Source organism: Maylandia zebra, linkage group LG7, assembly GCF_041146795.1.
Source record: "Maylandia zebra isolate NMK-2024a linkage group LG7, Mzebra_GT3a, whole genome shotgun sequence".
Taxonomy (NCBI): domain Eukaryota; kingdom Metazoa; phylum Chordata; class Actinopteri; order Cichliformes; family Cichlidae; genus Maylandia; species Maylandia zebra.
Window position 1 is genome coordinate 44,464,732 of NC_135173.1, and position 25,804 is coordinate 44,490,535.

At 40.4% G+C, this 25,804-nt stretch overlaps 1 protein-coding gene across 2 annotated transcripts in view; it reads right to left on the bottom strand.

Annotated features, from left to right (window-relative positions):
- Positions 1-10,643: 10,643 nt before the first annotated feature.
- rai14 (retinoic acid induced 14) overlaps positions 10,644-25,804 on the bottom strand; it is a 58,846-nt gene continuing 43,685 nt past the window's right edge. Inside the window, exons 8-21 of one of the 2 annotated variants that reach the window (XM_004538204.4) lie at positions 23,391-23,497; positions 23,053-23,237; positions 22,541-22,566; positions 22,091-22,177; positions 20,370-20,459; positions 20,065-20,190; positions 19,448-19,549; positions 15,183-15,890; positions 14,491-14,969; positions 13,688-13,856; positions 13,410-13,577; positions 13,176-13,334; positions 12,740-12,805; positions 10,644-12,502 (exon numbers count right to left, since the gene is read on the bottom strand). In XM_004538204.4, the coding sequence (XP_004538261.2) occupies positions 12,416-12,502; positions 12,740-12,805; positions 13,176-13,334; positions 13,410-13,577; positions 13,688-13,856; positions 14,491-14,969; positions 15,183-15,890; positions 19,448-19,549; positions 20,065-20,190; positions 20,370-20,459; positions 22,091-22,177; positions 22,541-22,566; positions 23,053-23,237; positions 23,391-23,497 (2,559 nt within the window). In that variant the 3' untranslated portion in view covers positions 10,644-12,415. The remainder of the gene's footprint in view (positions 12,503-12,739; positions 12,806-13,175; positions 13,335-13,409; positions 13,578-13,687; positions 13,857-14,490; positions 14,970-15,182; positions 15,891-19,447; positions 19,550-20,064; positions 20,191-20,369; positions 20,460-22,090; positions 22,178-22,540; positions 22,567-23,052; positions 23,238-23,390; positions 23,498-25,804) is intronic. The other variant, XM_004538205.4, reaches the window with a different exon arrangement.

The window sequence follows — 25,804 nt, forward strand, 5'->3', positions numbered from 1 at the left end:
AACCTCTGTCCTACGAATTCCCCTAAACCTCCAACATCAGTTACTTTTTCTTTTTTTTTTTTCCTTCCTCCTCTTCATCTTCATCCTCTCACTCCTCTGCCCCTCAGCTCTGACACCAGCCTCGCTTTGAAGTCCTCTTTTAAGAGCACAATTAACCCCCTCCTCCAGACACCGAACTCACTTCTCACCTTCTTAATAAGGCACTCATAGACAAGTGTTGGACCTTTTTATTCTTGCTCGCTGTCTCAGACGCTGTCACACACACACGTGCACATTTACGGCCACAGGTTCATACAACGCGCCTGTAAATTTTTGGTCACTTGGCCACAAACTAAGAGACCCCTTCCTGTGTGCATGCAGAGGTACTGTAAGCATGTGAGTGTGTTTGTGAGAGAGTAGGCAAATGAAAGAGAGACAGAGGTGGTTCCTGGAGGTTTGACTCAGCGTTAATGTAGTTTCCGGTGCTTTGATACAAAGTGAATCAGAAGTGACCGGGGGTGAAATAAGTCATTAAGGCAGTGGACCACCTAATTGCCTCTCAGCATGTGCCCTTTATTTTTGTGCATAATTTGTGTGGAGTTCTGTTCAAGACAGATCATTTGTCTGTTTATTGCACAAACATACACAAAAGTATGTGGATACCCAAACATTATTCCAAATCGAAATCAAGCTACCCCCACTCTCGCAATTTGCCCCCCACACCACCACCACAATCTGTACTTGCTCAGTGTTTCCTGCTCTGGTGAGACACACAGCCTTGGGCTGCTTGAGTAATTTGGTGCAGGTGAATCTGGACTGTGTGACTCAGCTTCTAACAGAGCTCAGCTTGTTTCCTTTGTAATCCAAAATCAGGGCACTGAAGTGATGCACTGCGTTTTAGCCACTTCTTCTCGATTGTGCAGAACTAACAGTGAAAAGTGTGATCAGTAGGTTTTTTATTTTCTTTCAATTTACAGTACTTTGCCTTATGTTTGAAAGCTTCCTCTGTTTACTTGTGGTGCCTCCATTTTTCCCACAGTAATATGCATCACCTGATAGTTTGAGACATAGTCAAACAATATCAAAATGACCTATTCTTTATCCTCTTTTTGTTTTCTGGCTTTCATTGTTGTGTCTCCAGTTTGTTCAGGAAACTGAATGGACAAAGATAGGGATGCATCAAAAACCACCAGCACTGGGAAACAACACTTTTGTTCCAGCACCTTTGTTCCTCGGGCATACAGTCCGGAGGCAGTTTCACAGAGATCCAAGCTAATCTCTGTGAAACTACCTTTTAGCCACACAATATTAATATTATTATTGTTCTTTAAATGCATTTTCTTTCTTTCTTTTTTTGTAAGGCTATGGTGGCTAAATGCGCTCACCTCAATAAACTAAACACCTGACTCCTTTAATGGCTCAGTCACAATTGACGGAAACTTCTTTGTGACTGAAAAATGTGCGGTTGCTCAGTGATTGCACTGATTTATTTTGCTTTGCAGTTAGTTGTAGCAACAAAGTGGTGATCCAGAAGTCAAGCCAGCAACACCGTCAACCTCTGTTTGACCATTCACCAGGTGACTGCAAGGTGATTTCCACAAGTTACCTGGTGGGAGGCAAACAATTGCTGTCTATCTTGAACTAATTGCAATCACTCTCAGACAGTTTGGTGAATTTTTGCAAATAACTGTCATCTAATTTATAAGTCTCCTTGCAATGAGGGACTCAACTAATTATTTTATAAAAGCAGGGTTGCTGAGCAAGGTTTGCAGTTAAATTGCCATCCTGCAGCAACTACATCACTATTTATTGAGGAATTTTTTTGAATTTCTGCTGCAAATCTATCAAACTCTGACTGTTAATGTGAATTTCTGTATATATGTAAAAAGCGAGAGATTAGAGATTTTCACCAGTTTGTCACAGTTAATCACTAGCAGACTGCATATAATTGCCTACGCATTTAAACTCAAACTGATAGCAGCATGACTCCATCTTATTGTTGTTGTATTGCTGTCCTAGCACATTGCACATTCGAAGACGGCTGCAAGCGGTTGCCAACCTGATTCCTGTCTTTGAAGCAACCATATCAGAGGCAACAAGACTGGAAAGTCATTATACTGCTGTCTCCATTTACCAAGTCCTCTAGTGCGACTGCAGAATGATTGCCTGTGAGTGCAACCAGAAGGCGAACAAGACAAAGGTTTTGAGTGAAAATGGCCAAGCCTCTAATTATGCATAAAATAACAAATTTTTTTTTTTTGTTTTTGCTTTTTTGTTGTTTCTTCTTAAAATTTGGATATTGTAACACTGGAGTCTGAAAAATAGCCCCTTTTGGAGCCAAATTCAAGTGGCCAATCGAGGAACTGCAGGTTTTAAATGTTTTTTTGTCTTTAATTTGCAGCACAGAAAGTTGTCACTGACAGTCCTTTTATTGAATCCTTCCAAAGTCACTCTCTGAAGCATCAGCTAAAAGATGTCCATGTTACGGGCCAATAGAGCATGTGCATTAGCTGCCTCCTCAGCTAAGCCATCTGACAGCATCCGTGCGCTCTGCTGGCCGTGTGTGCTCACTTTCTGTTGCTTTCCCCACCCACTTGAAAGAGATCAAATAAAGTGACCCTTTGAATTTACAAAGTGGATACAGAACGATTTGTATTCAAGTGTCATTTCTCTCAGGCACACACGTAATTTCACTGAAAAATAGATGAGCTCTACAACAAAAGTTCAAAGAAGGCTACATATATTTGAAACACACACATTTTCCCAAGTCAGTGCATGAACCAGGGTCCATCCAGAGTTCAGCTGCTTTATAATGAGTGACACGGGGCTAAGCCTGGTGAGCACTGAGTTAAATTGAGAGGATATTCCATATGCAAACACAGAGGTGCTCTTTTCCTATAATAACTTCCTCAGAAGCGTCAGCAGCTCAGCGTTGAGCTATTTAAGACCAGAAAGCCTTTGAGGAGGGTGGATTTTCCTCCTCCACTCCCCCCACCCTGAACACCACCCCACCCCACCCTACCTCTCTTCCTCTCTCTCTCTCTCTCTCTCTCTCTCTTTCTCTGTGTCATTAATAATATGATTATTGTCCCATCTGTCGGGGGAGCCAGCGTGGAGCACGTGTTTCCAGTTAGACTCATCAGAACCTGATGTGTGGAGGCTGGAGTGAGCGAGAGGACCTGAAACTGGGAAGCCTGGTCTAGAGTGAGAATGGCGGGGCAGAGCATGACAATTAAATCACCAGGCATCCAGAATGTCAGTGCATAGATGAACACTAAAGGGACACGTACAAGCTGACAGTCCCGTTGGAGAAAAGCAGCCGATGGGCTTCAAAAGGTGATTCTCCTGCTTTCAATTAATAGTTGTTACAGAAATGTTGTAATTGTGTCCTCTTTTACAATTTGAAACAGCATGCTGCACTTTTTTTTCCCTTTTTTTTGCTGTTGTTGTGGCTCCTTACCAAAGTTTATTTGCACACATTTTTCATGACATACACACGATCATGTGATACTCTTATTTGTTTGGTTTTAAAGTGTAGGTGCCCTGGGACACACTCACTATTAACATATTTGTAAGATGCTTTAATGTAAAACATAAACATGAAAATGGTCTGATCAAAGGCCTTGTTCTGCCCGCTGCTATTACCCCACCTCCAGACTGTATTGCTGCAATCATTCTGTGCTAAATCAGATGCAGAAATAAATATCTCGAGGGGTTGCATCTGTAGCCAAAACTTGCTCAGATCAGGGAACTCATCCAACTATCCCACATCTATTTCAGAGGAAAACAACATGTTTAATCTGTGATGCAGCACAACGATTATGGCTTAAATACTATCAATATTTGAATATTTACTGTGCATACACAAACTGGTAGCTGACTTATGTTTTCCTGAAACACAGCGCAGTAAATGGTATCTTCTTCCTTCTCATGTAACTTCAGTGCTAAATCAGAACAGGCACCTTATCAGTAGCTCTTCTTGTGTTTGCAGTAACTTAACCATGGCTTCTATAACCACTCGCAATGCACTGCTTGCAGTGTTTCCGTGGTGGACCCTCCTGCTGAACTTCTCTGTGTCTGCTGTGTTGCGGTCTCCCATAGTGGTGAGTGTAATTGTACCTCAGTGACCTGGGTTGCCACCGCAGTGAGCGCTATGATGTCAGGGAACATCATCGACGTGCCCAGAGATGGTGTAGCATTGTAAAATCCCCTTTTAAGGGACCCAACTTGCTTTTCTCCGAGAGCAAGAAACCAAAGAGTCAAGGACGTAATTTGTGATGTCATTCTAGCGTGCGGCCTGGAGCAACAATCGAGACGATGTTTTTCAAGTCTTCAAATGTACGTTTTTTGTTTGTTTGTTTTTCTCCTCCCCATAGGAAATGTTCCAGTGAACAGCTTTTCCAACTTTCCCAATTGATTCTTTATGGAACTACATGATGGTCACACATTCTTTATCGTTTTTCATCGGCGTGGGACAGCACTAAATGTTCACATGCTGCACCGTATCAGCTGTCCTGGAAATGTTATATTGTAATGGCTTAATTTAGAGGGGATCCCTGTGGTTTTTAAAACTGCTAAAGATCAAATCAGGCCTCTTTCCTGCCTCAATCCCCTCCCATACTGGTCAGCGTTTCTACTCAGTAATGCTTTGTGGGCTTTTATGAAGAGCCAAAAGGAGACTACTCCAAAGAATCTTTGCATTAATATCATCTTTTATCCATTAAACATGGCCGTAAGGAAATGCACGACGTAGATTTTGGATGGGTTTGGTTTGGTTTCAGAGAGAAGTGCTTTTGAGTGTTCCCCATCAAAGGATGGCCTCTTGTTGAATTAAAACCTTGCTTTTCCACAAAAAAAAGAAAGCATGTGAACCCCCTCCTCCGTTGCCATGCTGTCACTTGGTAACACACTTAGACCAGTTTGTGTTTCCTTCAGTGTGTTTTCTACTTGCACACATGCTTGTGTGTTTGTGCTGGCTTTCACATGCATAAATGTGTGCGAGTGTGTTTGTAGGCCGCGGGCTGCAGGCGAGGTTACATCTTGCAGCAATTAAGCTGCATGCGTCTCTTACGCCCCTCCATTCGTCTGCTGCGGGGTCTTATTTCAAGGCCAGCCTGTGTTAGACAAACTGAGAACATTTGATGGCTTGGTGGCTGAACACAGCAAACATGTTCCACACATCACTTAATTATATGACAATAAAATGCGGTTGTATTAGATGGAATGCAAGTTGGCGCACAGCAGTGACAAACCGTGGAGATGTACAGCAGGGCTCAGGGGTGCAAATGTGAAAAATGAGGAGGTTGGAGATAAATGAGATAAAAAATTAGGTGAAGGATGTAAAGTGAAGACAGAAAAATTGGGACTGGAACCGAAAAAGCAGATTGAAATGCATAAAAATGTCAGACGTGTTTTATTTCACTACCATCAGACCTCCCATTAAAATACACATGTAAACACCCCTGTGGTCTCCATGTTCTTCCAAAAAGAGAGAGAGCGAGAGAGAGAGAGCTACGGATCAGTGAGAATTACTCTGGGGGTTTTCACCGAGGCCGCTGATGACTTGAAAACATGCAAGTAGTTATCATGGCCGAAATTACTGACATACCGAAACCTTTAACTGTTGATAACAGGCCGGATGCCAAAAGCCAATTGTGCCTAGCATTTCTGAGAGGCACTTAACACAACTACATGTCACAATAGAATGGCTGGTCACTGAACTCAGCAGATGAACAACAGATAAACAATCTGTTGGAGGTGTAGAGTCGCATAAGTTGTTTACGGAGACAATGCATCCACCGAGAAGATAGCTCTATTTTTTCCCCCGGAAACTAGTATATTTAGCAAGCTCTGCTAGGCCTGTAGAAGATGGCTGTAAGATATTCAGTCAGGAGATTCTAATAAAAGTAAATGTAGCAAATCATAAACTACAATTAGAACCTGGAATAGGTGGACAACAGTGCCACATGTATAGACAGTACAAATAATGAATGTAGCCATCACCGTAGCCCCACCCTCGTTAGTTTTTGACCCCATCTGAAACTTTACATCAGCCAGCTTTAGCAGCAAATTAAAATCCCATGTTCGTGTTATGTTTTTGCAAGCTTTTTTTTAAAGCTGAATGCCAGTTGGTGACAATCACTAAAATTACTCCTAGGAGATTGAGAGAGACACAAGATATGATCGGTGTTCTCTATGCCTGGCACCACTTATTCATTTTCATTGTTCTGGTTGCATATATAAAAATATATTCTTTGTTAGGAGTAAAATAATCTGTCCATGGAGACTGCAGTCAATGAGAAATTGTAAGGGCTATTGGGGCCTGTTAGTGAGCCAAACCATGTAGCAGGAGGCACACAAGCAAATAGTGAAGTTAGGAGTCAGAATTTGCTTGTCAAGCTAAAGTTCAGTTTTTCTTTTCACTCAGTAGAGTTTAGAACAGTTGAGGACCAATCCAGACATAAAAGTATCCCCATACTGTTGATCAGATACCTTTAACCTTTGCCTTTAAATATCAGGGGAGCAAATCAATATGCTTTCAGATGTGTGGCTACATGTTGGTGACCTTTTCCTGGATTATTATTTACTCGTTCGTTTTTTTTTAAATTATTACTATTTCTCTGCTAATATACAGTACATGCTGATAAATATGTACCAAGCTAAACATAAGAGCCTGCTTAATCCCATTTAATCACCCTTAATTGTTGCTTTCAGGGTCACAGGAAGGCTGGAGCCTATCCCAGCTGCCATAGGGCAAGAGGCAGGATACACCCTGAACAGTTCTCCAGTGTGTCATAGGGCTAACACAGAGCAACAGCGAACCATTCACACTCACATTCACACCTACAGGCAATTTAGAATCACCAGTTAACCTAACCCCACTAACTGCATGTCTTTGAACTGTGGGAGGAAGTCGGAGTACCAACAGAGAACCCATGTAAACATGAGGAGAGCAAGAAGACACAGAAAGGCCTCAGCCAGATGATGGATTCAAACCCAGACCTTCTTGCTGTGAGGCAACAGTGCTGCTTACACACACATTACTGACCACAATATTTTGAGCCCTGTAAAATTACAGATATATACAGCAATGTTGCTCTGCACACACTTTTACATGTACAGACGACAAACTGTGTGCATCCTGTCTCTTTAACACTGCATTTTCACAAAGCAGAGAGGTTGATAGCAGACAGAAGAACCTCTAAGCACTCACGGCATCAGATTTGATTAGGGCAGACTGTTTTGCACCTGGCGAGCAGACACAACAATGCCTGTAAATAAATCTTTCTGTAAACTCACAGCAGTTCAAAGACAGGCAAAAAGAGTCCCGGTCCAGATGTCATTATTACCAGCCGAAAATATTCGGAAATAATTAAGTAGGAGAACAACAGAAACAAATACACGACACTTACGCTGACATTACAGGCCAGCTCTCTTAGAGCAAGCATGCGAGTTATGACGCACGTTAGCAAAAAGCCATTCAACAATATTTACTAAGAACACAAATCCTGATTAGCCGGAAATACAGAGTTTAAACAAACAGCAAAAAAATCAACAAAAAAACAGAGGACATTTTAAAAAATGTGACAAGGTGGAAGATCAAAATACACGACTTTATTGCTGCCATTTTTAATCACTAGTAAGTTATGGTTGTCAAGAAAACTAACAAGAGGGCTGACCTCTTCATCAGCAGCTTCCTCTCCTTAGCCTGCTCCTCTCATGCCTTTGGCAGCTGAGTCGAGTTTGTACGCTACTTCAGAAGAGAGTCTCAGTGGTGGATTAGTCATCCTCCTGGTGATTCAACATATACACTTGTCCCTCTTGATCTGCTGCTCTTGCTTCTCCTTGGGTTTTTTTGGTATTTTTTTGGCCACAAACTCGCCTCATTTCCTCCCTGAATGGGCTCCTTCAGCAACGGCCTTCCTCTCCTGGGCTTTGACCTTCTGGTATGATTTCTTCCCTTTTGCTTTACTCTGTCTCCTCACTTCTGAACTCTTTTTCACAAAACAGAGTTGTTATTTATTTGTTTGTTTTAGGAAATCTAGATAGTTAGGAACACTATGTTGTAAACACATGCTCAAAATATATCCAGGCTTGGTTTGGAGTTCCCCACGGTTCACCCCTGGGTCCCCAGAGATTTACTGTGTCATGGCTGAATCTTTCAACCTCTTAAATTTTAGTATGACAGTGGTGTGTTTTTATTGTCAAAGAGTGAGTTTTAGGCATGGAAACATAACTGACAAAATTAACGTCCATGATCACACTTTGATATCTTTTTTTTTTTTTCACAAAAATACAGCTTCTGGTTTTGAGTATTTAAATAAAGATAGTATTGCAGATTAACAGATTATTTCCTAAATAAACCAACTATTAAAAAGGATGAAACTCAAAGTTTTTTTCAGTTTTAGCATATGAGATAAGTAATAATAAATGGCAAATTTTCATACTTAAACAGCTGCAACCATTAGCAGCAATAACATTGGCAGGATTTCACATTTGGCAGTAAAATACCTGAAATATATCTAATTATTTCATGTTTTATTTCCTGCTTTACCTACACTTGAGTCTTTGGAATAAGCAGATAAAGAAAAATCTACCTTTGTGGTGTCTTTATTCAAAGTTAAAGCTTCAGGAAAACTGAAAAATCTGTTGAACTGTAGTCAAGTAACCAAACACAAACTCGTAAAAGTTGGGCTCTACTCATCATAAACCATAGCCTCGAACTTTTAGCCAAGTTCATCCTGCCACTCACAGACTCCAGACTTGGAGAGTTTTCTGCAGCTGTGATGCTTGACAAACATGAGTCCTAACTGGATTAGGGCCCACTAACACCCAAGGCCTGAGGACAGAACGTGTGTGAAAGCAAGATTGAGAGGAAGTTGTCGTGTAAAGGCAGAGGTGTGTGTGTCTTTGCCTGCGGGCAGAACACAGGGCCAGGGCAGGAAACGAAGTAGTTGTGCCACCGGTTAGAGGAAACAGAATGGCAGATACATTACTCAAGAGTCAGACTGGCAGGACTTCTGAGAGCCAAAGCTGAGAGGACATTGAAGGAGGACAGAGTGTTGACATGGAGGCTGGTGGGCCTAAACCAACAGAAAAACAAACAATACATCCTAGATTATTTTTTTTAATTCCCTTGATATATTAAACTCTGAAGTGGAGATTTGTGGATATTTGTTTTTAGGAAAAAACAATCTAATGGTGATTCAAAATGGCCTCACTATATCACATACATACACTAGATGCTCTTTAAAACTCTACTGAAGTTATATAACACCAAAAGACATTCCCTTTTGTTTCTTGATGGTGTTGTTTGAAAGTCTTTTCCATACAAAGTGGTCAGTTTGGTTGAGATCTCAGCCTGCTTTGCAGGGTATCATTGTAAATTTTATCTCACTTGGTTGTCCCCTGTTAGATAAAGATATCTTTGTAAAAACCACCTATTAGGATATGAAAGATCTAGTGTTAGTGATGGCCGCCATCTAGTGGTCATACATTACCTGTCCAGTAATTGTTGGCTGGTGATCTTTGCCAAGCATATGTGTGAGTTCATGTTTTAATGACTCTGAGATGAATGAAGAAACCTTGTGGCTGATTCTCTCAAAGTTGGATCCAAAACGTGTGTTAAATCTAATTTTGCTAGAATGACTTGGTGTTTGCAGAGGAGTATTGTGGCCTGCGAATATTGAAGTTGGTCAATACTGGTAAATACTTATGAGGCCAGTGCATCCTGTTAGTCGAGTCACATATACAGAGGTTTTTTGTTTGTTTTTGTTTGTTTGTTTTTTGGGGGGGGATTCTACCAGAGGTGCTTGCTGACTAAAGTGCCAGATCCTTAAAGTGTTCTGGTGTACAAGTTCACTACTTCTTCTACGCAAACCAACTATTGAAGAAGGTGCAACTCAACAACCACTTCATTAGGTACACCTTGCTAATAGAATATTCACATGACAGAATCACACAGTAGCAGCACTGTGGCATGATGGTTAGCATTGTTGTCTCACAGTAAGAAGGTCATGAGTTTGAGACCTTTCTGTGGAGCTTGCGTGTTCTCCCGTGTCTGCATGGGTTCTCTGGGTACGTAGTGGGGTTAGGTAAATAAGTGATCCCCCCATACCATTAAACCACAACCAGCACCCTGAATTGCTGATACAAGCCAGGATCGATCCATCTTTCCATGTTGTTTACGCCAAATTACGACATTGCTTTGCAAATTTTATAGCAGAAATTAAGACTCCTCAGACCAGGCAATGATTTTTTTAATCTTCTGTTGTCCAGTGTTGGCAAGTCTGTGCAAATTGTAGGAGTCCATTTCAATAAAGGTTACTTTTCTCTATAAACCCTAGAGATGGTTGTGTGGGAAATCCCAGTAGATCAGCATCAGTCACCATACTACATTCAAAATCACTTAAATCACCTTTCTTCCTCATTCGGACTCTCTGAACTTCAGGGGGTCGTCTCGGACATTTCTACATGCCTGTTGAGCAGTTGAACGTGTGTACCTAATAAATAAACCAATTATGTATTGTGTTATGTAGTGTTCATGTATGATCCCCAATCATATGATTTACTGTTACCTTCCTATTAGCTATAAGCACTCAGTCATCACTCATTTTCTGGTTAAATGCTACTCTTTCTTAATCATAACAGAAAACAGATAAATGTGCAGTATCTTCAAAATTTATTATGTGGATAAAATACAGTTGTCAAACAAGTTTCTCTTTTTACTACAAAAGTGTTAGAAAAGAAACAACCAACAGGACAAGCTGCTTCTTTGTTTCCCTTTCTTGGTAAAAACGTTTCAGTCAAGGCTTAGAGAAAACGAGAAGAACTGAAGACAGGCATACGATCAAACAATTCTCAGACGGGCGATAAAGACCTGGTCAGTGAGAAACAAAGGTCAGTCACTTAGATACAATTTAATTCAGTATGACTCCAGTTAAACAGTGAACGGGTTGTGCATTTTAAAAGTGTCCAATAGAGTACACTGTACAGTGTTTTCCTGCACACACACAAAGGAGCACTGAGAGAAAGAACAGTATTACAAACTGAGGGAAAGGGGAGAAAAATGCAATTTCTGGTAAAGATAAATAAATTAAAAGATGGTACAAAGAATCCTGTTGAAGCTGCTGTAGAACCAAAAAAAAAATACTGTGTGATTACAGGCACATGATAGGAGAACTTGTGTTTTGTTTTTACACAACTCAACCATCTGATATCAAGCAATACATTTTACATGCTTTTCATGTAAGAGATTGCAACTCTTAGAAGAGTAGAGGGAATATAAAAAGTAAAACTCTTATCCCCCTCTGTGTCAGAAAGACAAAAATATTCAGCCCACTGCTGGACTTTTGTTACAATTCAGATTTGTTACTTTTTTACTACAGTAAACAGTTAACCCCTCATATGTAAAAATAATAATAATAATAATATTAAGAGGAAAATGTTCTAATTCAGGTGCCACTGGAACAATAGTGCGTTGTTATATTCGAGGAAAAACATTGACACAAAACAAGGACATCTAAGATATCAACCCTTATCATTTAAGTACAGTTATTTAAAAAAAAAAAAAAAAAAAAAAAAAAAAAAAAAAAAAAACACGACAGGGTAAAACGGCTCAATAATTATTATTTTTTTTACATTTTTTTTTTTTAACTGATAGGAAAAAATCAAACAGCATTTTGCTTTTTCTACATACAAGTCCAGCAATTTTTGAGCTGCTGTAGAGCAAAGACTCATGCAATTGTTAACACAGCACAAATGATTTTAATTCTATCGGGAAATTGTGGACAGTTAACATTTTACAGCAAACTCAGATAATACTAACACTGCTGTATTATAAAATAGACACTTGAACAGAAACGGACTCACTGTTTTCACTGGGCTGATGGGTGCATGTGTGGAACTGCATGTGATTTAGGGTTACTGCACATCTTCAGTGTAGTGTTAACATGTACACACTTTAAATTTGGCTGGTACACACACGATAAACACCTGGTTCCTCTGTTTATCTGAATTATCAGTGAGCTGATGAGCACAACCCTGACCTGACAAACATGCTAACATTAACGCCCCAATTCCACCTGGTATGAACATGCACACTATATCTAGATCCTGACAGCCGGTCCATGAATGTTTGCATTCATCCTGGTATTAAAACAGCCTCTCATTGTCTTGATTGTGCATGCGATGTGATTAACAAGAAGATGAGCTGGGAGGACACGGCCGACTTCAACTACATGTGCGTTCACATTACAGTAAGCTACCTAGACATGTTGATACCAGGTGTAGGTTAGGTAACTGGGTCAAAATGACATTAGGTAAAGGCAATGAACACCTGATTGTAAACCAGTTCCTTATAAACAAATCCTCAAGCTTCATCCAGAGGCACCGTGTGTCTGACAACATGCTTTTGGTAAAGCACTCCCTGCTTGTCTCAGGAGGCTTCGTTGGCTTGGCTTGGCATCTTGCACATCATCAGGATCTGCTTCAAGGCTTTCTGGACGTCCTCGTCCATCTGACCCTAAAGGTCCAAGACAGACGGTCAGTTAGTCAACTGACTAAAAATAAAGAAAACAACTGCTAAAGTGATTACTAGGTGGATAATATTAAGTGACATTCATTTGAAAAACCTTCCAACGAATCACAAACAAAAGTATCTGAATGCCTGACTTAAAGTTAGTTAGGGTGACCTGATCCCTTAAAAGTGAACATCATTAAGCTGTAGTCCAAGAAGACATAAACAAATGGATGGACTTACCTGAACAGCATAGAGGAGGTGCATTCTGTAAACTGACACTACTTCACTGTGTTGCTTCTTTGACTCCTAAAAAGACGTGAGGCAAACCCAAACTTAACAACTGTACTTTATTTATATCAAAGCTAGTGTAAGTAATTTACAGAGCCCCCAGAAGGTTGCACTGTTGTGACTCCAGTAAGGAATAAGCTCATCAGATCTCTCTGATTATAACTGAAGCCTGGGGGTGGCAAACCTGGGAATGTGGCTGTTTCCATGGCTGTGCTTTGGCTGTTATACGTGTGTGTGTGTGTGTGTGTGTGTGTGTGTGTGTGTGTGTGTGTGTGTGTGTGGTGACAGATTGTGCTGTAACTTATTACAAAAGCAGTTTAAGGGAACATTTCTGTGACCTTTGTGGAGCTTTTAAACCGATTCGCTAATTATTAATGAGAAATCTTACAGCAAGCTGGTACTGCAGTTGTTTGATTTGCTGCTGCATCGTCTCGAGTTGCTGATTTTGCTGCTGTCGTTTGGAGGGGGAGCAGGAGCTGTAGGAGAGCTGTGATAGGCTGTTTAAGGCATCCTTCAGTTTCACCACCTCTCGAGACAGGTCATCTATCTACAACAAGATAGAACAAGTTGAACAAGTTCACCGTGAAATGAAAATACTTTTAGCTGCCATTTCCTTACTGACCCTCTTGTTCTTTTCTCTCTCTGATGCAGTGTGATTCTCCACCAGCTGTTTGAGCTGACACACAGCATCCTGGGACTCGGCCAGTTTGGAGGTCAGCGTCTGGTTCTCCTTCTCCTTTGACATAACTAGCTCCTGCAGGGCTTCTCGCTCTGCACCATTATCCCGTGCCTGATGGATGGATGAGCGGTTAAGATAAGTGTTAAGAATAGATAGTACTAAATGTTAGAGAGAAAAGAGCCTTTGGAAAGTGGATATGTTGTTTTTGCCTATCCTCCCACCTTCTGCCAGGCATCAGCAGCCTCCAGGGCCATCTCATCCTGCTTCCTGAGGGCCTCCTGGAGGAGGTGTGTCAGATGGTTCACTTCACCTTCCAGCTGCTCCCGCACTGTGTCATGCTCCACGCGGGAGACTGAGTCATCTGGGGTGACATCCTTCTCAGCTGTCAGCCTGTTTGTGAAGGGGACACATGGTAGTAAATAGAAGTACATTTTATTCTAGCAGGGAGGAACATTTAATGGAAATGGATAAACCCAGTAACCCTGTAATTGATGTGAATATATTTTAATATCTTTTATTTTTTTCATTTTCATATTTTAAAAAAAATGAGATAAATGTATTTCTCTAACAATCAAGATTAGTCAGCTTGTTTTTTTCTTTCATTAACTTGCCATTCTACAGATATACATTCCTAAACAAGCCAATTAGTATTAGCTGATAACACTAATACTAGCACTCTATTACCTCATTATGATCACTTTTGGCATCATTATGCTAAACTTGAGGCTGCTACACCACAAGACCTATCGGTGATTTTGTGGTACACTATGTGCATCCTTCTTTTATATATAGTCTGTGCCTTAATTTTATACTCATTTACTGATAATCATTAGTACAATATTAGGTTCTTTTACTTGTTATCATTTCACATTATCCAAAAGGTTATTTATACAGGTGCGTCAATGTATAAGTAAGATTTTTGTTGTAGCCAACCAAGGTGGAGCTCAGTAAAAAATAGGAAACATGTTCATCATCAAAATTTGACATATTTAGTTTTGTGTTTGTGTTGCTATTTTTCACTCACCTGTGTTGAAGAGCCTCCACCTGCGTGGTCTTTTGATGTAGCTCCTCTTTCAAGGCTTCCACCTCATTTTCCAGCTCTTTGATCGCATTACCCAGAGACGACATCACCTGCATTTGATCAGCAAGAGCCACGGAGCTCTGTGCCTGAACCTCTGCCGCCTTCCTCAGTAGTGAAATCTCCTCTTGAGCAGATGAATATTTCTTCTCAGCCTCAGCTAGCAGCCTCTGCAGCTCCTCCACCTTACTGTTTAACACCTGCACCTGTTGTTCCAAAGTTGGAGAGGGGGAGGTACTCTTCTCAGCTTGAGCTTCAGCCAGCTGTTTCTGAGTGGCATTGAGCTGATTTTTGGTTTCACTGTAGGAGCGTGAAAGTTCCCTGCAGCGGAGCTGCAGTCCAGTGATTTCCTCATCTCGGGCAGCCTTCATCTCTTCAAAGTCTTTGGCTGCAGATTCAACAGGCACTGTGCCCTTTAGAGCCTCCTAAGCAACAGAAAGGGGATAAATTGCAGGCCATAAAGATGAATGATATGTGGCGAACTGCATTTTAAAAAGCAGTCTAAAGAAAAAAAAAAAAAAAAACTCTGCTCCTCTGATATCAGCTAAATCTTGAATTGTCAGCCTCAAGCAGAGATGAAACAGACTACAAAGGTTGGACAAATCAATTTTGTTCATATAGAAGAACCCTGCATTTACCTGGAGCACCCTGACTTCCTCCTGTGCCTCCTTGTACAGCTCCTCAAGTTGTGCTGCCCTCTGTTCTTTCTCTTTAGCGCTCTCTCTATCATCCTCCGTCTTCTTCAGTGCCTCTTCCAGACGTTTGATATGTTGTGTTGCTTTATCTACCTCTGACTCTGATTGGGCGAGCTGGGCCTTTAGCTGCGTTACTTCATGTTCAAGTGTGGATGATGTAAGCCTCTGGCTCTCTCGTTCTCTCGTTCCCACCTGTACTCTCAGATTCTCCACTTCCTCCACAGCTTGGTGGTATCTCTCCTGAGTGTCAGTCAGCTTGGCTTGCAGCTCTGCTAGACTCTCCATCAGCTCTCTCTCTCTTCCTCTCTCGCTTTCATTGTCCTCTCTTTCCCTGCTTCGCTCTGGCTTCAGCTGAGCCTGAAGCGACTGGTTTTCCTTCCTGGTTTCAAGCAGTTTTATCTGAACTTTCTCTAATGTCTGCCTTAACAATCTGATCTCCTCTTCGCCTCCTCCTCGTAGTTTCTCCCTCTCGTCTTCCTCCAGTATCACAGAGTCAGCTCCTGGATCTTCCCCTTCTACTTGAGTGGTGGAGGGGACTTGAGGCAATGACTCAAACTCATCCTGGGTAGAGTGGAAAGATGAGTTGGAGGCAATGCTGTTTGGACGACTCCTCTCCTTCAGGTTTTCATTTCCTTGGAGGGATGGATGTTTCTGTGGGATGAGGGAACAGGCAAAAGTGAATGAAAGTGAGTGAGGCTGGAAATACAAAAAGCTCAGTAATGAAACTGCAGCTATGTTTTTCTCTCACATTCGCTTGGATTGATTAATTACAAAGAAAAAAACAGAGGTATTTATTAGACATTACACGATACCACTTTTTATGTCTGATATCGATATCATAAATGTGGATATCTGCCGATACTGATATGAATCCGATATAGTGTATTTTGTAATCAATAAAACTGTTTTTTAATATCTTGCTGCATTTTTTATAAGTTCATACTCAAGTTTAAATAAACAACAGCACTAAAGCTATTCTGTTATACCTGTATGCAAAAAATACACTGCACCCAAAATATTTCATAGTTCAGCAACACTGATCAATCTAATGCACTTAAACCTGGACCATCCTCCCTATTCTGGTGTTTTAAAGAGTACTTAGCAGAAATATTAAACAACCTAACTAGCAGGGTTGCAAACTCCCAGCAAAAATATTAGGGAACCACCCCCCACCTCACGATGCTTAATCGACGTAATCAACTTTAATTTAATGTAAGTGTAAAACAAATGCACAGAAATCAGTTATTTTTCTGCAATAATTAAATAGATTCAACATATATTATACATATATTAGGGGCGACCGTGGCTCAGGGGGTTGGAAATCGCATCTGTAACCGGAAGGTCGCCGGTTCGATCCCTGGGCTCTCTGTCCTGGTCGTTGTGTCCTTGGACAAGACCCTACCACCTACTGGTGTTGGCCAGAGGGGCCGATGGCGCGATATGGCAGCCTCGCTTCTGTCAGTCTGCCCCAGGGCAGCTGTGGCTACAACTGTAGCTGCCTCCACCAGTGTGTGAATGTGAGAGTGAATGAATAGTGGCATTGTAAAGCGCTTTGAGGGCCCCGAAAAGCGCTATATAAATCCAATCTATTATATCTATAATCCAATCAATTATGGATTTCTAGACATTTAATCAGATGACCACTTTGGTTGTAAGATTCAGATAATTATTTATTAAAAGTTAGTCATTTTAAATGAAATAACAAAGAAAAGTATTTTTTGTGCCCCCCTCTCCCTGTTAATGCCCTGCCTAGCCCCCCTGGCAAAACTTTGCTAGACCCGCCCCTCCACAGTTACCAGCTGTCAGCTACATAAAAAAGGATCCTGGTGTTATTTGTCTCTCAGAAACAGTTCATAACTTCCCTTCAACTCATTCTTGTCACCTAAAAGGTAAACCTGTTTCTCCATCACTGTTCAGCTTTGATGATTCAGTAACATCAGGACATCTCCTGGTTTCATCTTCATGTTTCCCTCTCACCACATATCCAAACCGATATAATGAGCAGTAGCTTTTACAGCCGTGGCTCCAGCAAACACCAGCGAATACTAGAAAGTAATATTAAATCAATTCTAACAACAGCTGACCACGCTTAAACGTGCTACTGTTGTTTATCCGCTGGTCTCCTCTTTCTGGCGCAAAGTGGGCGATAAACAAACAAGAAAAACGGGACTTGAGACAGAAAAGCCGACCAGCTGATCATTGATCAGTTTCATGGTTGAAGTAGCAACAGGGGAGGAAGGGGGAGAGAATGAGAGAAGAAGAGGCAGCTGTGCAGCAAAAACAGAATAACTCCAGCTTTGTGTCTTTTTTCCATTCTAGCTGAAGTACGAGACAAATCGATTCCTTTTCTCCTCAATATGAAACTCCGATGGCCAGTCCAGCTGTGGCTCCAAATATCAGTTGTTTAGCTTAACGCGGAAATACTATTCAAACATTCAGAGATGAACTTATACACATTTGCTTTACTTCTCTGGGATAGTTTTCTTCGAAATTAAATGCCGCGGTTTGGAAGCATGTAGTGAGGCTCCAAATGCTCCACCAGACCGCCGACAGGTCTCGAAGAGACAGCCGCTCTATCACGTGACACATACAATACATAATATCGGATTGGTCCATCTCTAGTATTTATATAGCTGTGGGTGTCTTAAGAATAGGAGTCAAATTTTTCATATAAAATATTTTTTCCAATTTATATTTATAAAAAAAATTATATGAATATGAAAATACACTATAAACTTTCACTTTTCTATTCTTACTGAACACTTAGGGCACTTCTTACTACAACCCACAGCCAGTGGCCATGTTTTCTTTTTATCACACAATCTGGTGGATTCAATCTCAGCCACATTTACACAATTTTAGGGCACAGTCACTTTATGAAAATACCACAAAGCTGGGTCAACTGTTTAATTTGATCAGGATTGGCAGATTAATTAATAATGCACACACCCACTAAATTAACAATTAAATATAAGATATTACACAAATGGATTATTGCTCATTTACTCAAGTGTACTGAGCAACACTTAGCAGCATTAAGGGAGGACAGGAGGGATAATTAGAGTGTCAGCTTTATTTATTTAACCTCCTAGGACCTGGCGTCCACATATGTGAACATCACATTTTGAGTTATTTAGACCAAAATATTTAATTTTGCTCTACTAGGGCCTGATATCCACTTATGAGGACATTATACTGCTACTGTTTTATCAAAATTTTAAACGAATATCCTCATATGTGGCTCTCGTTTTTCTTAGGAACAAAAAATCAGGTAAAAAAAAATAAAAAATCTGGTGATTCTTTGTTTTTACACTCATTGGGTCCCAATCAGCCCAAATATCAAAGAGAAGGTTAGAAGGTTAAACAGAAACCAGTGTTGAGTAATATTACGTTTAAAAGTAACATTAAATTAAAACATGTAAAAGTTGGACTACGTTTTGGTTACCAGAAATAAACACACACCGTTGCACGTGACACATAAGCCAGTAAGGTCATTGCACTGATGCATATGCACACTATAGGTTGCCTTCTTTTAAGAATGTGCAGTTTGCTGGTAATCCTGTTGTTGTTGTTAGGCTGAGTTTTTCTGCAGTTTTCCTAGTGCTCCCAGGCATTCAGCTAACCATAAAGAGTACACAAGTTATTACCTTTTTAATATGCTTTAAATAAGCTCTAGGACAAAACTTAGAATGGAAACACAAACAAAAGTGTAATTATTCTGTGTGTTTATTAATGTGAAAAACGGAACAAAACAATAGTATACTTGTAAACTGAATCCTGTTGTTCGAAGTCTTAAACGCTTTCAAAAACCACCGCAATCGTCTTCGTAAGCTTTTCAGGCTCCGGCTTAAATCACAAACAAATGTCACGTAATCTGTAGTTAAACTGACACATTCCTATTTCCTAAGTGTAACGAGCACGCTCAGTAAAGAGGCATTCATCATCTTCATGATTTCCCGCCGGGCATAAAAGGATCAAACACCGAAATACTGTAAGCCGACTTCTTCTGTGCTTCTGTTTTTCTCTACTTCTACTACATTATTTGTGGTTTGTTAAAAAACAGAAAACATTTTTTTAAAAATCTATCACTTTAAACAATCTGCAGTAGTAACCTGGCTTAAACAAGCAGTTTACTGTTGTTTCGTTGATTGTTTTTGGTTGTTTATTTCATAGCTAAACTCCTGAGCATGAATGAATGGGTTACATACCTTAAGTTTGCTTGCAAGTTGCTGGTTTTCCAAAGTGAGAGCCATAATCTTGGCTTGCAGAACAGAAACCAGAGCAGCAGACGCTGTGAAACTTTGCTCGGCCTGCCAGGACATACGCACACATACATTCACATACCAGACTGAGGCATAAAGACAACGCTAAGGACCACTACCTGCCTACTGAAAAACAACACGAGTCGTGGCACGTCTTAAGCTTAGTATAGACCTCCTTCAAGAATGCTGAAAAGCTGTTGTGTTTGTTTAGCACTAAACTACAAAAGCAGGCTGGCTTCTTTGTAAACATATTATACGTAGAAAACTGTTTAAGATTAATCTAAAGTTAAAATATTCAGTTAAAAATATGCACAACACAAACATCTCTGATTCAAGTTTTTCCTAAATGCATGAAAAGAGATTAACTTTCATATAAAATACATATAAATGCAGTATATTGACTCTATGTGGGGTACTCACATGAACAAGGCATGCTAATACTTATTATTAATTTAATTATTTTTCTCCAGATAATTTGGTCTAGTCAATACACCCGGTTTAATAACCTGCATATATGGAATTTAAATAAAGCACCAAAGTGTTGTCAACTATATATTAGTCACCTTTGTATCCAGCTCAGGACCCGTCACCGTCTCCACCGTTTGCTTCAGGTCTTCGATTGTTTCCAGCAGCATGTTTCTCTCCTTGTCAACCTCCTCTTTCAATGCTGTTCCTCTGATCTCATCTTCCTGTGAAAAAAAGGGGAGGAGAAAGGAGTGACGAGTGGCAGAAAAAACTGGGAGGAAAAAAAAACATCATATGAAGGCTGATGGAAAGAATTTACCCAAGTACTTAAAATGGAAGCCTAAAGGCTAATGCAGCTTTTACTTTCATATTTCTTTTTTAATACCTTGTGTTTTTCTGTTACCTTGTAGTTGAATCTTTTAGGAGTGTCACTTTTGTTGGATGCTGGAGTGCCAGTAGATGTAACAATTGAAGGGGAAGAGGGTCCAGAGCTCTAAAGGAGGATTGTTGCATTAATTTTCCTGATAAATTACTATCATTGATTTGTCCACTTTTAATGTCGCTACCATCTCTCAGACATTTTACAATCCCTAAGGATGTCCTGTACTGCACTGACTGTTTATAGAAACAGCTTGCAAATGCAAACGCCACACTTTCCACAATTTTTTCCTTTGGCCTCTTAATAAAAAATAAAAATAAAAAAAAAAAGAGAGAGAGAGATATTAAATGCTAAAAGAGTTGTAATCGCTAAACTTTTAATTGAATTTGGATACAAAAACCTTACAATTAAAGCTGATGGTGTGCACTTTGAACCCATATGTATAACATAACTTACTTGAAATGTTTTACTAAACAACTAAAATAACATAAATTATGTCAGTGCATAAAATATACACACTGGCCACGTTAATAGGTTACCTGTTAAACTGCTCAGTATACCTAATACTAAATACCTAATCAGCGAATCACATGACATCAACTCAATACATATAAGCATGTATACTTGGTCAAGACAACCTGCTGAAGTTCAAACTGAGTAACAGAATTTCTGATTATTAAAGAAACTGCTGATCTAATGGGTTTTCCTACAAAAAACATCTCTAGGGTTTACAGAAAATGGTCAGAAAGGGATAAAATATCCAGTGAGCAGTAGTTCTCTGGGTGAAAATTACTTGCTGATGCTAGATAACTGAGAAGCATTGCTGGACTGCGTTAAGCCAATAGGAAGACAGCAGTAACTCAAATAACCACTTGATACGATCGAGGCTTGCAGAAGAACATCTCCAAATCCTCCAAGAACAGGAACGCGAGGCTTTTGATTGGCACAGACTCGTCAAAATTAGACAATAGAAGACTGGAAAAAATGTGGCCTTGTCTAATGAGTATTGATTTCTGCTGCAAGATTCAGATAGCAGGGTCAAAATTGTGAGTAAGCATGATGAAAGCATGGATCCATCCTGCCTTGTGTCCAGACAGTCCGCATGTGTAATAAGTTCAAACTGAACATGAGAATGGAGAATCTGATGCTTGGCATATATTCTTTTTTTTACTTTGCACCTATTACTAACAACTTAGCATCACTTAATACCTGGGTATTGTTGCTAACCATGTCCTCTAGCATAACATGCCACACCACAAAGCTGAAACAATCTCAAACTGGTTTCTTGAACATGACAAGGAATACAGGGCACTCAAATGACCTCCAATGTCACCAGCTCTTCAGGATGTGGTGAAATGGGAGACTTGCATTATGGACATCTGATGCTAACATGCCAATATGGACCAAAATCTCTGAGGAATGTTTCCAGCCCCTAATTAAATCTGCCATGGAGACTTGTGGCAGTTCTGAAGTCAAAAGAGGCTCCAACCCAGTACTAGAAAGCTGTACCTAATAAAGTGGCCAGTGATTATACATGCACATCAACAGAAAAATTTGGCTGATATTTTCTCACCAGAAATCAGTTAATAGTTTGTCGAAGAGACCTTTACAGATAGTATGTAAATAAGCAATCGCTGATTTTGTTCTTATATTACTTTGTATGAATACACTACAAACATGCATTAATATTAATATGGAGAGTGGCACACTGGTACAAGCTGCCAGACATAGACACATGCATTTACCTGAGGTGGGCTAATGGGAGGTGGAGGTGCTTTTCGTTTTTTGGGAGTTATGATCCGTTCATCACTTATCTTAGCTACTTGATCATGCTGAAGAGCCAGCAAAAGAGGCAGAGAGGGAAGGTGACCAAAAAAAGAGAAAGAAAAGTGGGATTCAGTGCTGGTTAGTAAGAGGAGTCAATCGGTGGGTGCTACAGTAAGAATTAAGGTTTCTTTTTCAAAAACAGCAATTAAAGTTTTTTTTTTTCAAAGCTCGGAATTATGACACTAACATATGAGAGAAACTGAACTATATTATTTGTAGCTATGAAACTGAAATTAGTCTGAAGTTGGTTTTATTCCTTATTTTACTTCCTAATTCTATAAATCAGTTGGCAGTGCTAAAATGTTTATTCACTGTCATCCGCTGTGGAATTTCACATGTTTTAGTACTTTTGATGGTCGATATTTTACCTGGGGACTTTTAGGAGACTTCGTATCTGCCAAAAAAGATGGAAAGGTATTGTTAGGTACAACACACTAAACATCTAAGAAAAATTCAACAGTAACAGGAAACCAACTGCAGGTGGCAGTGTTAACTTGTGTTGAACCCAGAGCAGTATGGATCTCTGTCTCACAGGGGCAGTATGTGTGTTTTTATTGGCACTGATCAGGTTTTGGGAGGGCAAAAAAACCCTGAAAGCATTAAGACTGGATCTCACATTGTTTTTGGTTAGGGTTAAGACTGAGATTAGGTACAGAGTAAGTTTCCCTGGAAATGTACTGGTTCACTGCAATGCCCTTAAGGGGGGAGGGGGAAAAAACTAAAAACAAATATGCCTGCCTACCGCAGCCTGAGTGACATTGTCCGCAAAATTTACATACAAACCTTTACTGAATACTTCCTCAACACTTGCATAAAGCCACCTGCACTCACTTCCTATCTTTCTCTGAACTGTAGGTTTGTGTTTATGCACAACTCTTACCTGAGACCTGATGCTTGTTTAGTGCAGCTGAAAGGGCAGTTTTGGTTTCAGAGCTGCCTGAGACCTTAGCGTAATGTAAAACCTCATGGCCTTCTGCATCTACAGCTGACAAGTCTGCTCCTCTCTGAACCAACACTTCAACAACAGATACTGCGTTGGACTCGGTTGCGAGCATCAAGGCCGTCCTACAACACAGACAACACAGCATACTGATCACCACTTCAACATCAATCAAATATCCTACAATGAGCAACAATTTATTTGTAATTTTTTCCCTGTGTCTTATTGTGTGTCGACTTTGTTGGGGTCTTTTTTTGTTGTTTTTTTGTTTTGTATACCTGCCACTGTTGTCAGAAGTGTTGATTTCAGAACCAAAGTCGAGCAAAGTGCTGCATACTTCTGCATGACTGTGTTTGGCTGCCAACAGCAAGGAAGTGAGGCCATCCTATAGGAGAAACAAACATAAAAACGAGAAAACAAAATGACTAAAATCATCCTATAGAGAAAAATAAAAGACAAGACAACATGACACAGATTTAAATGGACGCACACCCACAGCAATATAACTAGTCACAGCGTGGGCCTTGACAGACTATGGTAACTGTGTGTAAGGTGAGAAAAATCTCAGGCCTGTGTGAAAAATGAGTGAATGTCTGCTGCTCTAAATGAATTCCCCAGCAGATAAACAGAAAAAATTCAGATGGTATGTTTAAGATGAAAGAAATAAGAGCATGGGAAAATCCCCCAAATCATATTACTGATTGAGCTCAGCAGGTTGCAGAGAGTTGGTGGATGACTGCAGTATTTCATAAGACAGGCTATCCCATTTTTCTCCAGGACTGTCAGGGTCTGACCCCAAGTGTAACCCTTCACTTAACCTCAGTCTTGTAATGCTCAAGCATAAATATTTGACTGCCTAAGATGGATAAGGGAAATTCCCAGTCTAGAGAGAGCTACTTCATCACAGGCATAAGGGTATACAGTGGCTTGCAAAAGTATTCGGCGCCCTTGAACTTTTCCACATTTTGTCACATTACAGCCACAAACATGAATCAATTTTATTGGAATTCCACGTGAAAGACCAACACAAAGTGGTGCACACATGAGAAGTGGAACGAAAATCATACATGATTCCAAACATTTTTTACAAATAAATAACTGAAAAGTGGGGTGTGCGTAATTATTCAACCCCCTGAGTCAATACTTTGTAGAATCACCTTTTGCTGCAATTACAGCTGCCAGTCTTTTAGGGTATGTCTCTACCAGCTTTGCACATCTAGAGACTGAAATCCTTGCCCATTCTTCTTTGCAAAACAGCTCCAGCTCAGTCAGGTTAGATGGACAGCGTTTGTGAACAGCAGTTTTCAGATCTTGCCACAGATTCTCGATTGGATTTAGACACCAGACAGGTCAGGGATAGTTATTGAGAAATTTAAAGCTGGCTTAGGCTACAAAAAGATTTCCCAAGCCTTGAACATCCCACGGAGCACTGTTCAAGCGATCATTCAGAAATGGAAGGAGTATGGCACAACTGTAAACCTACCAAGACAAGGCCGTCCACCTAAACTCACAGACCGAACAAGGAGAGCGCTGATCAGAAATGCAGCCAAGAGGCCCATGGTGACTCTGGACAAGCTGCAGAGATCTACAGCTCAGGTGGGGGAATCTGTCCATAGGACAACTATTAGTCGTGCACTGCACAAAGTTGGCCTTTATGGAAGAGTGGCAAGAAGAAAGTCATTGTTAACAGAAAACCATAAGAAGTCCCATTTGCAGTTTGCAACAAGCCATGTGGGGGACACAGCAAACATGTGGAAGAAGGTGCTCTGGTCAGATGAGACCAAAATGGAACTTTCTGGTGGCCAAAATGCAAAGCGCTATTTGTGGCGGAAAAATAACACTACACATCACTCTGAACACACCATCCCCACTGTCAAATATGGTGGTGGCAGCATCATGCTCTGGGGGTGCTTCTCTTCAGCAGGGACAGGGAAGCTGGTCAGAGTTGATGGGAAGATGGATGGAGCCAAATACAGGGCAATCTTGGAAGAAAACATCTTGGAATCTGCAAAAGACTTGAGACTGGGGCGGAGGTTCGCCTTCCAGCAGGACAACGACCCTAAACATGAAGCCAGGGCAACAATGGAATGGTTTAAAACAAAACATATCCATGTGTTAGAATGACCCAGTCAAAGTCCAGATCTAAATCCAATCGAGAATCTGTGGCAAGATCTGAAAACTACTGTTCACAAACGCTGTCCATCTAACCTGACTGAGCTGGAGCTGTTTTGCAAAGAAGAATGGGCAAAGATTTCAGTCTCTAGATGTGCAAAGCTGGTAGAGACATGCCCTAAAAGACTGGCAGCTGTAATTGCAGCAAAAGGTGATTCTACAAAGTATTGACTCAGGGAGCTGAATAATTACGCACACCCCGCTTTGCAGTTATTTATTTGTAACAAATGTTTGGAATCATGTATGATTTTCGTTCCACTTCTCACGTGTGCACCACTTTGTGTTGGTCTTTCACGTGAAATTCCAATAAAATTGATTCATGTTTGTGGCTGTAATGTGACAAAATGTGAAAAAGTTCAAGGGGGCCGAATACTTTTGCAAGCCACTGTAGTTTCTAAAAACTATGAGGAGCAATAGATAATACTCTTCAGCACTGAGTTGTTTAACAGACATTTCCACTGTGAAACATGTTTGGGGGAGGGGGATCCAAGTCTTTCCTGAAAAAAAAAAAAAAAAAAAG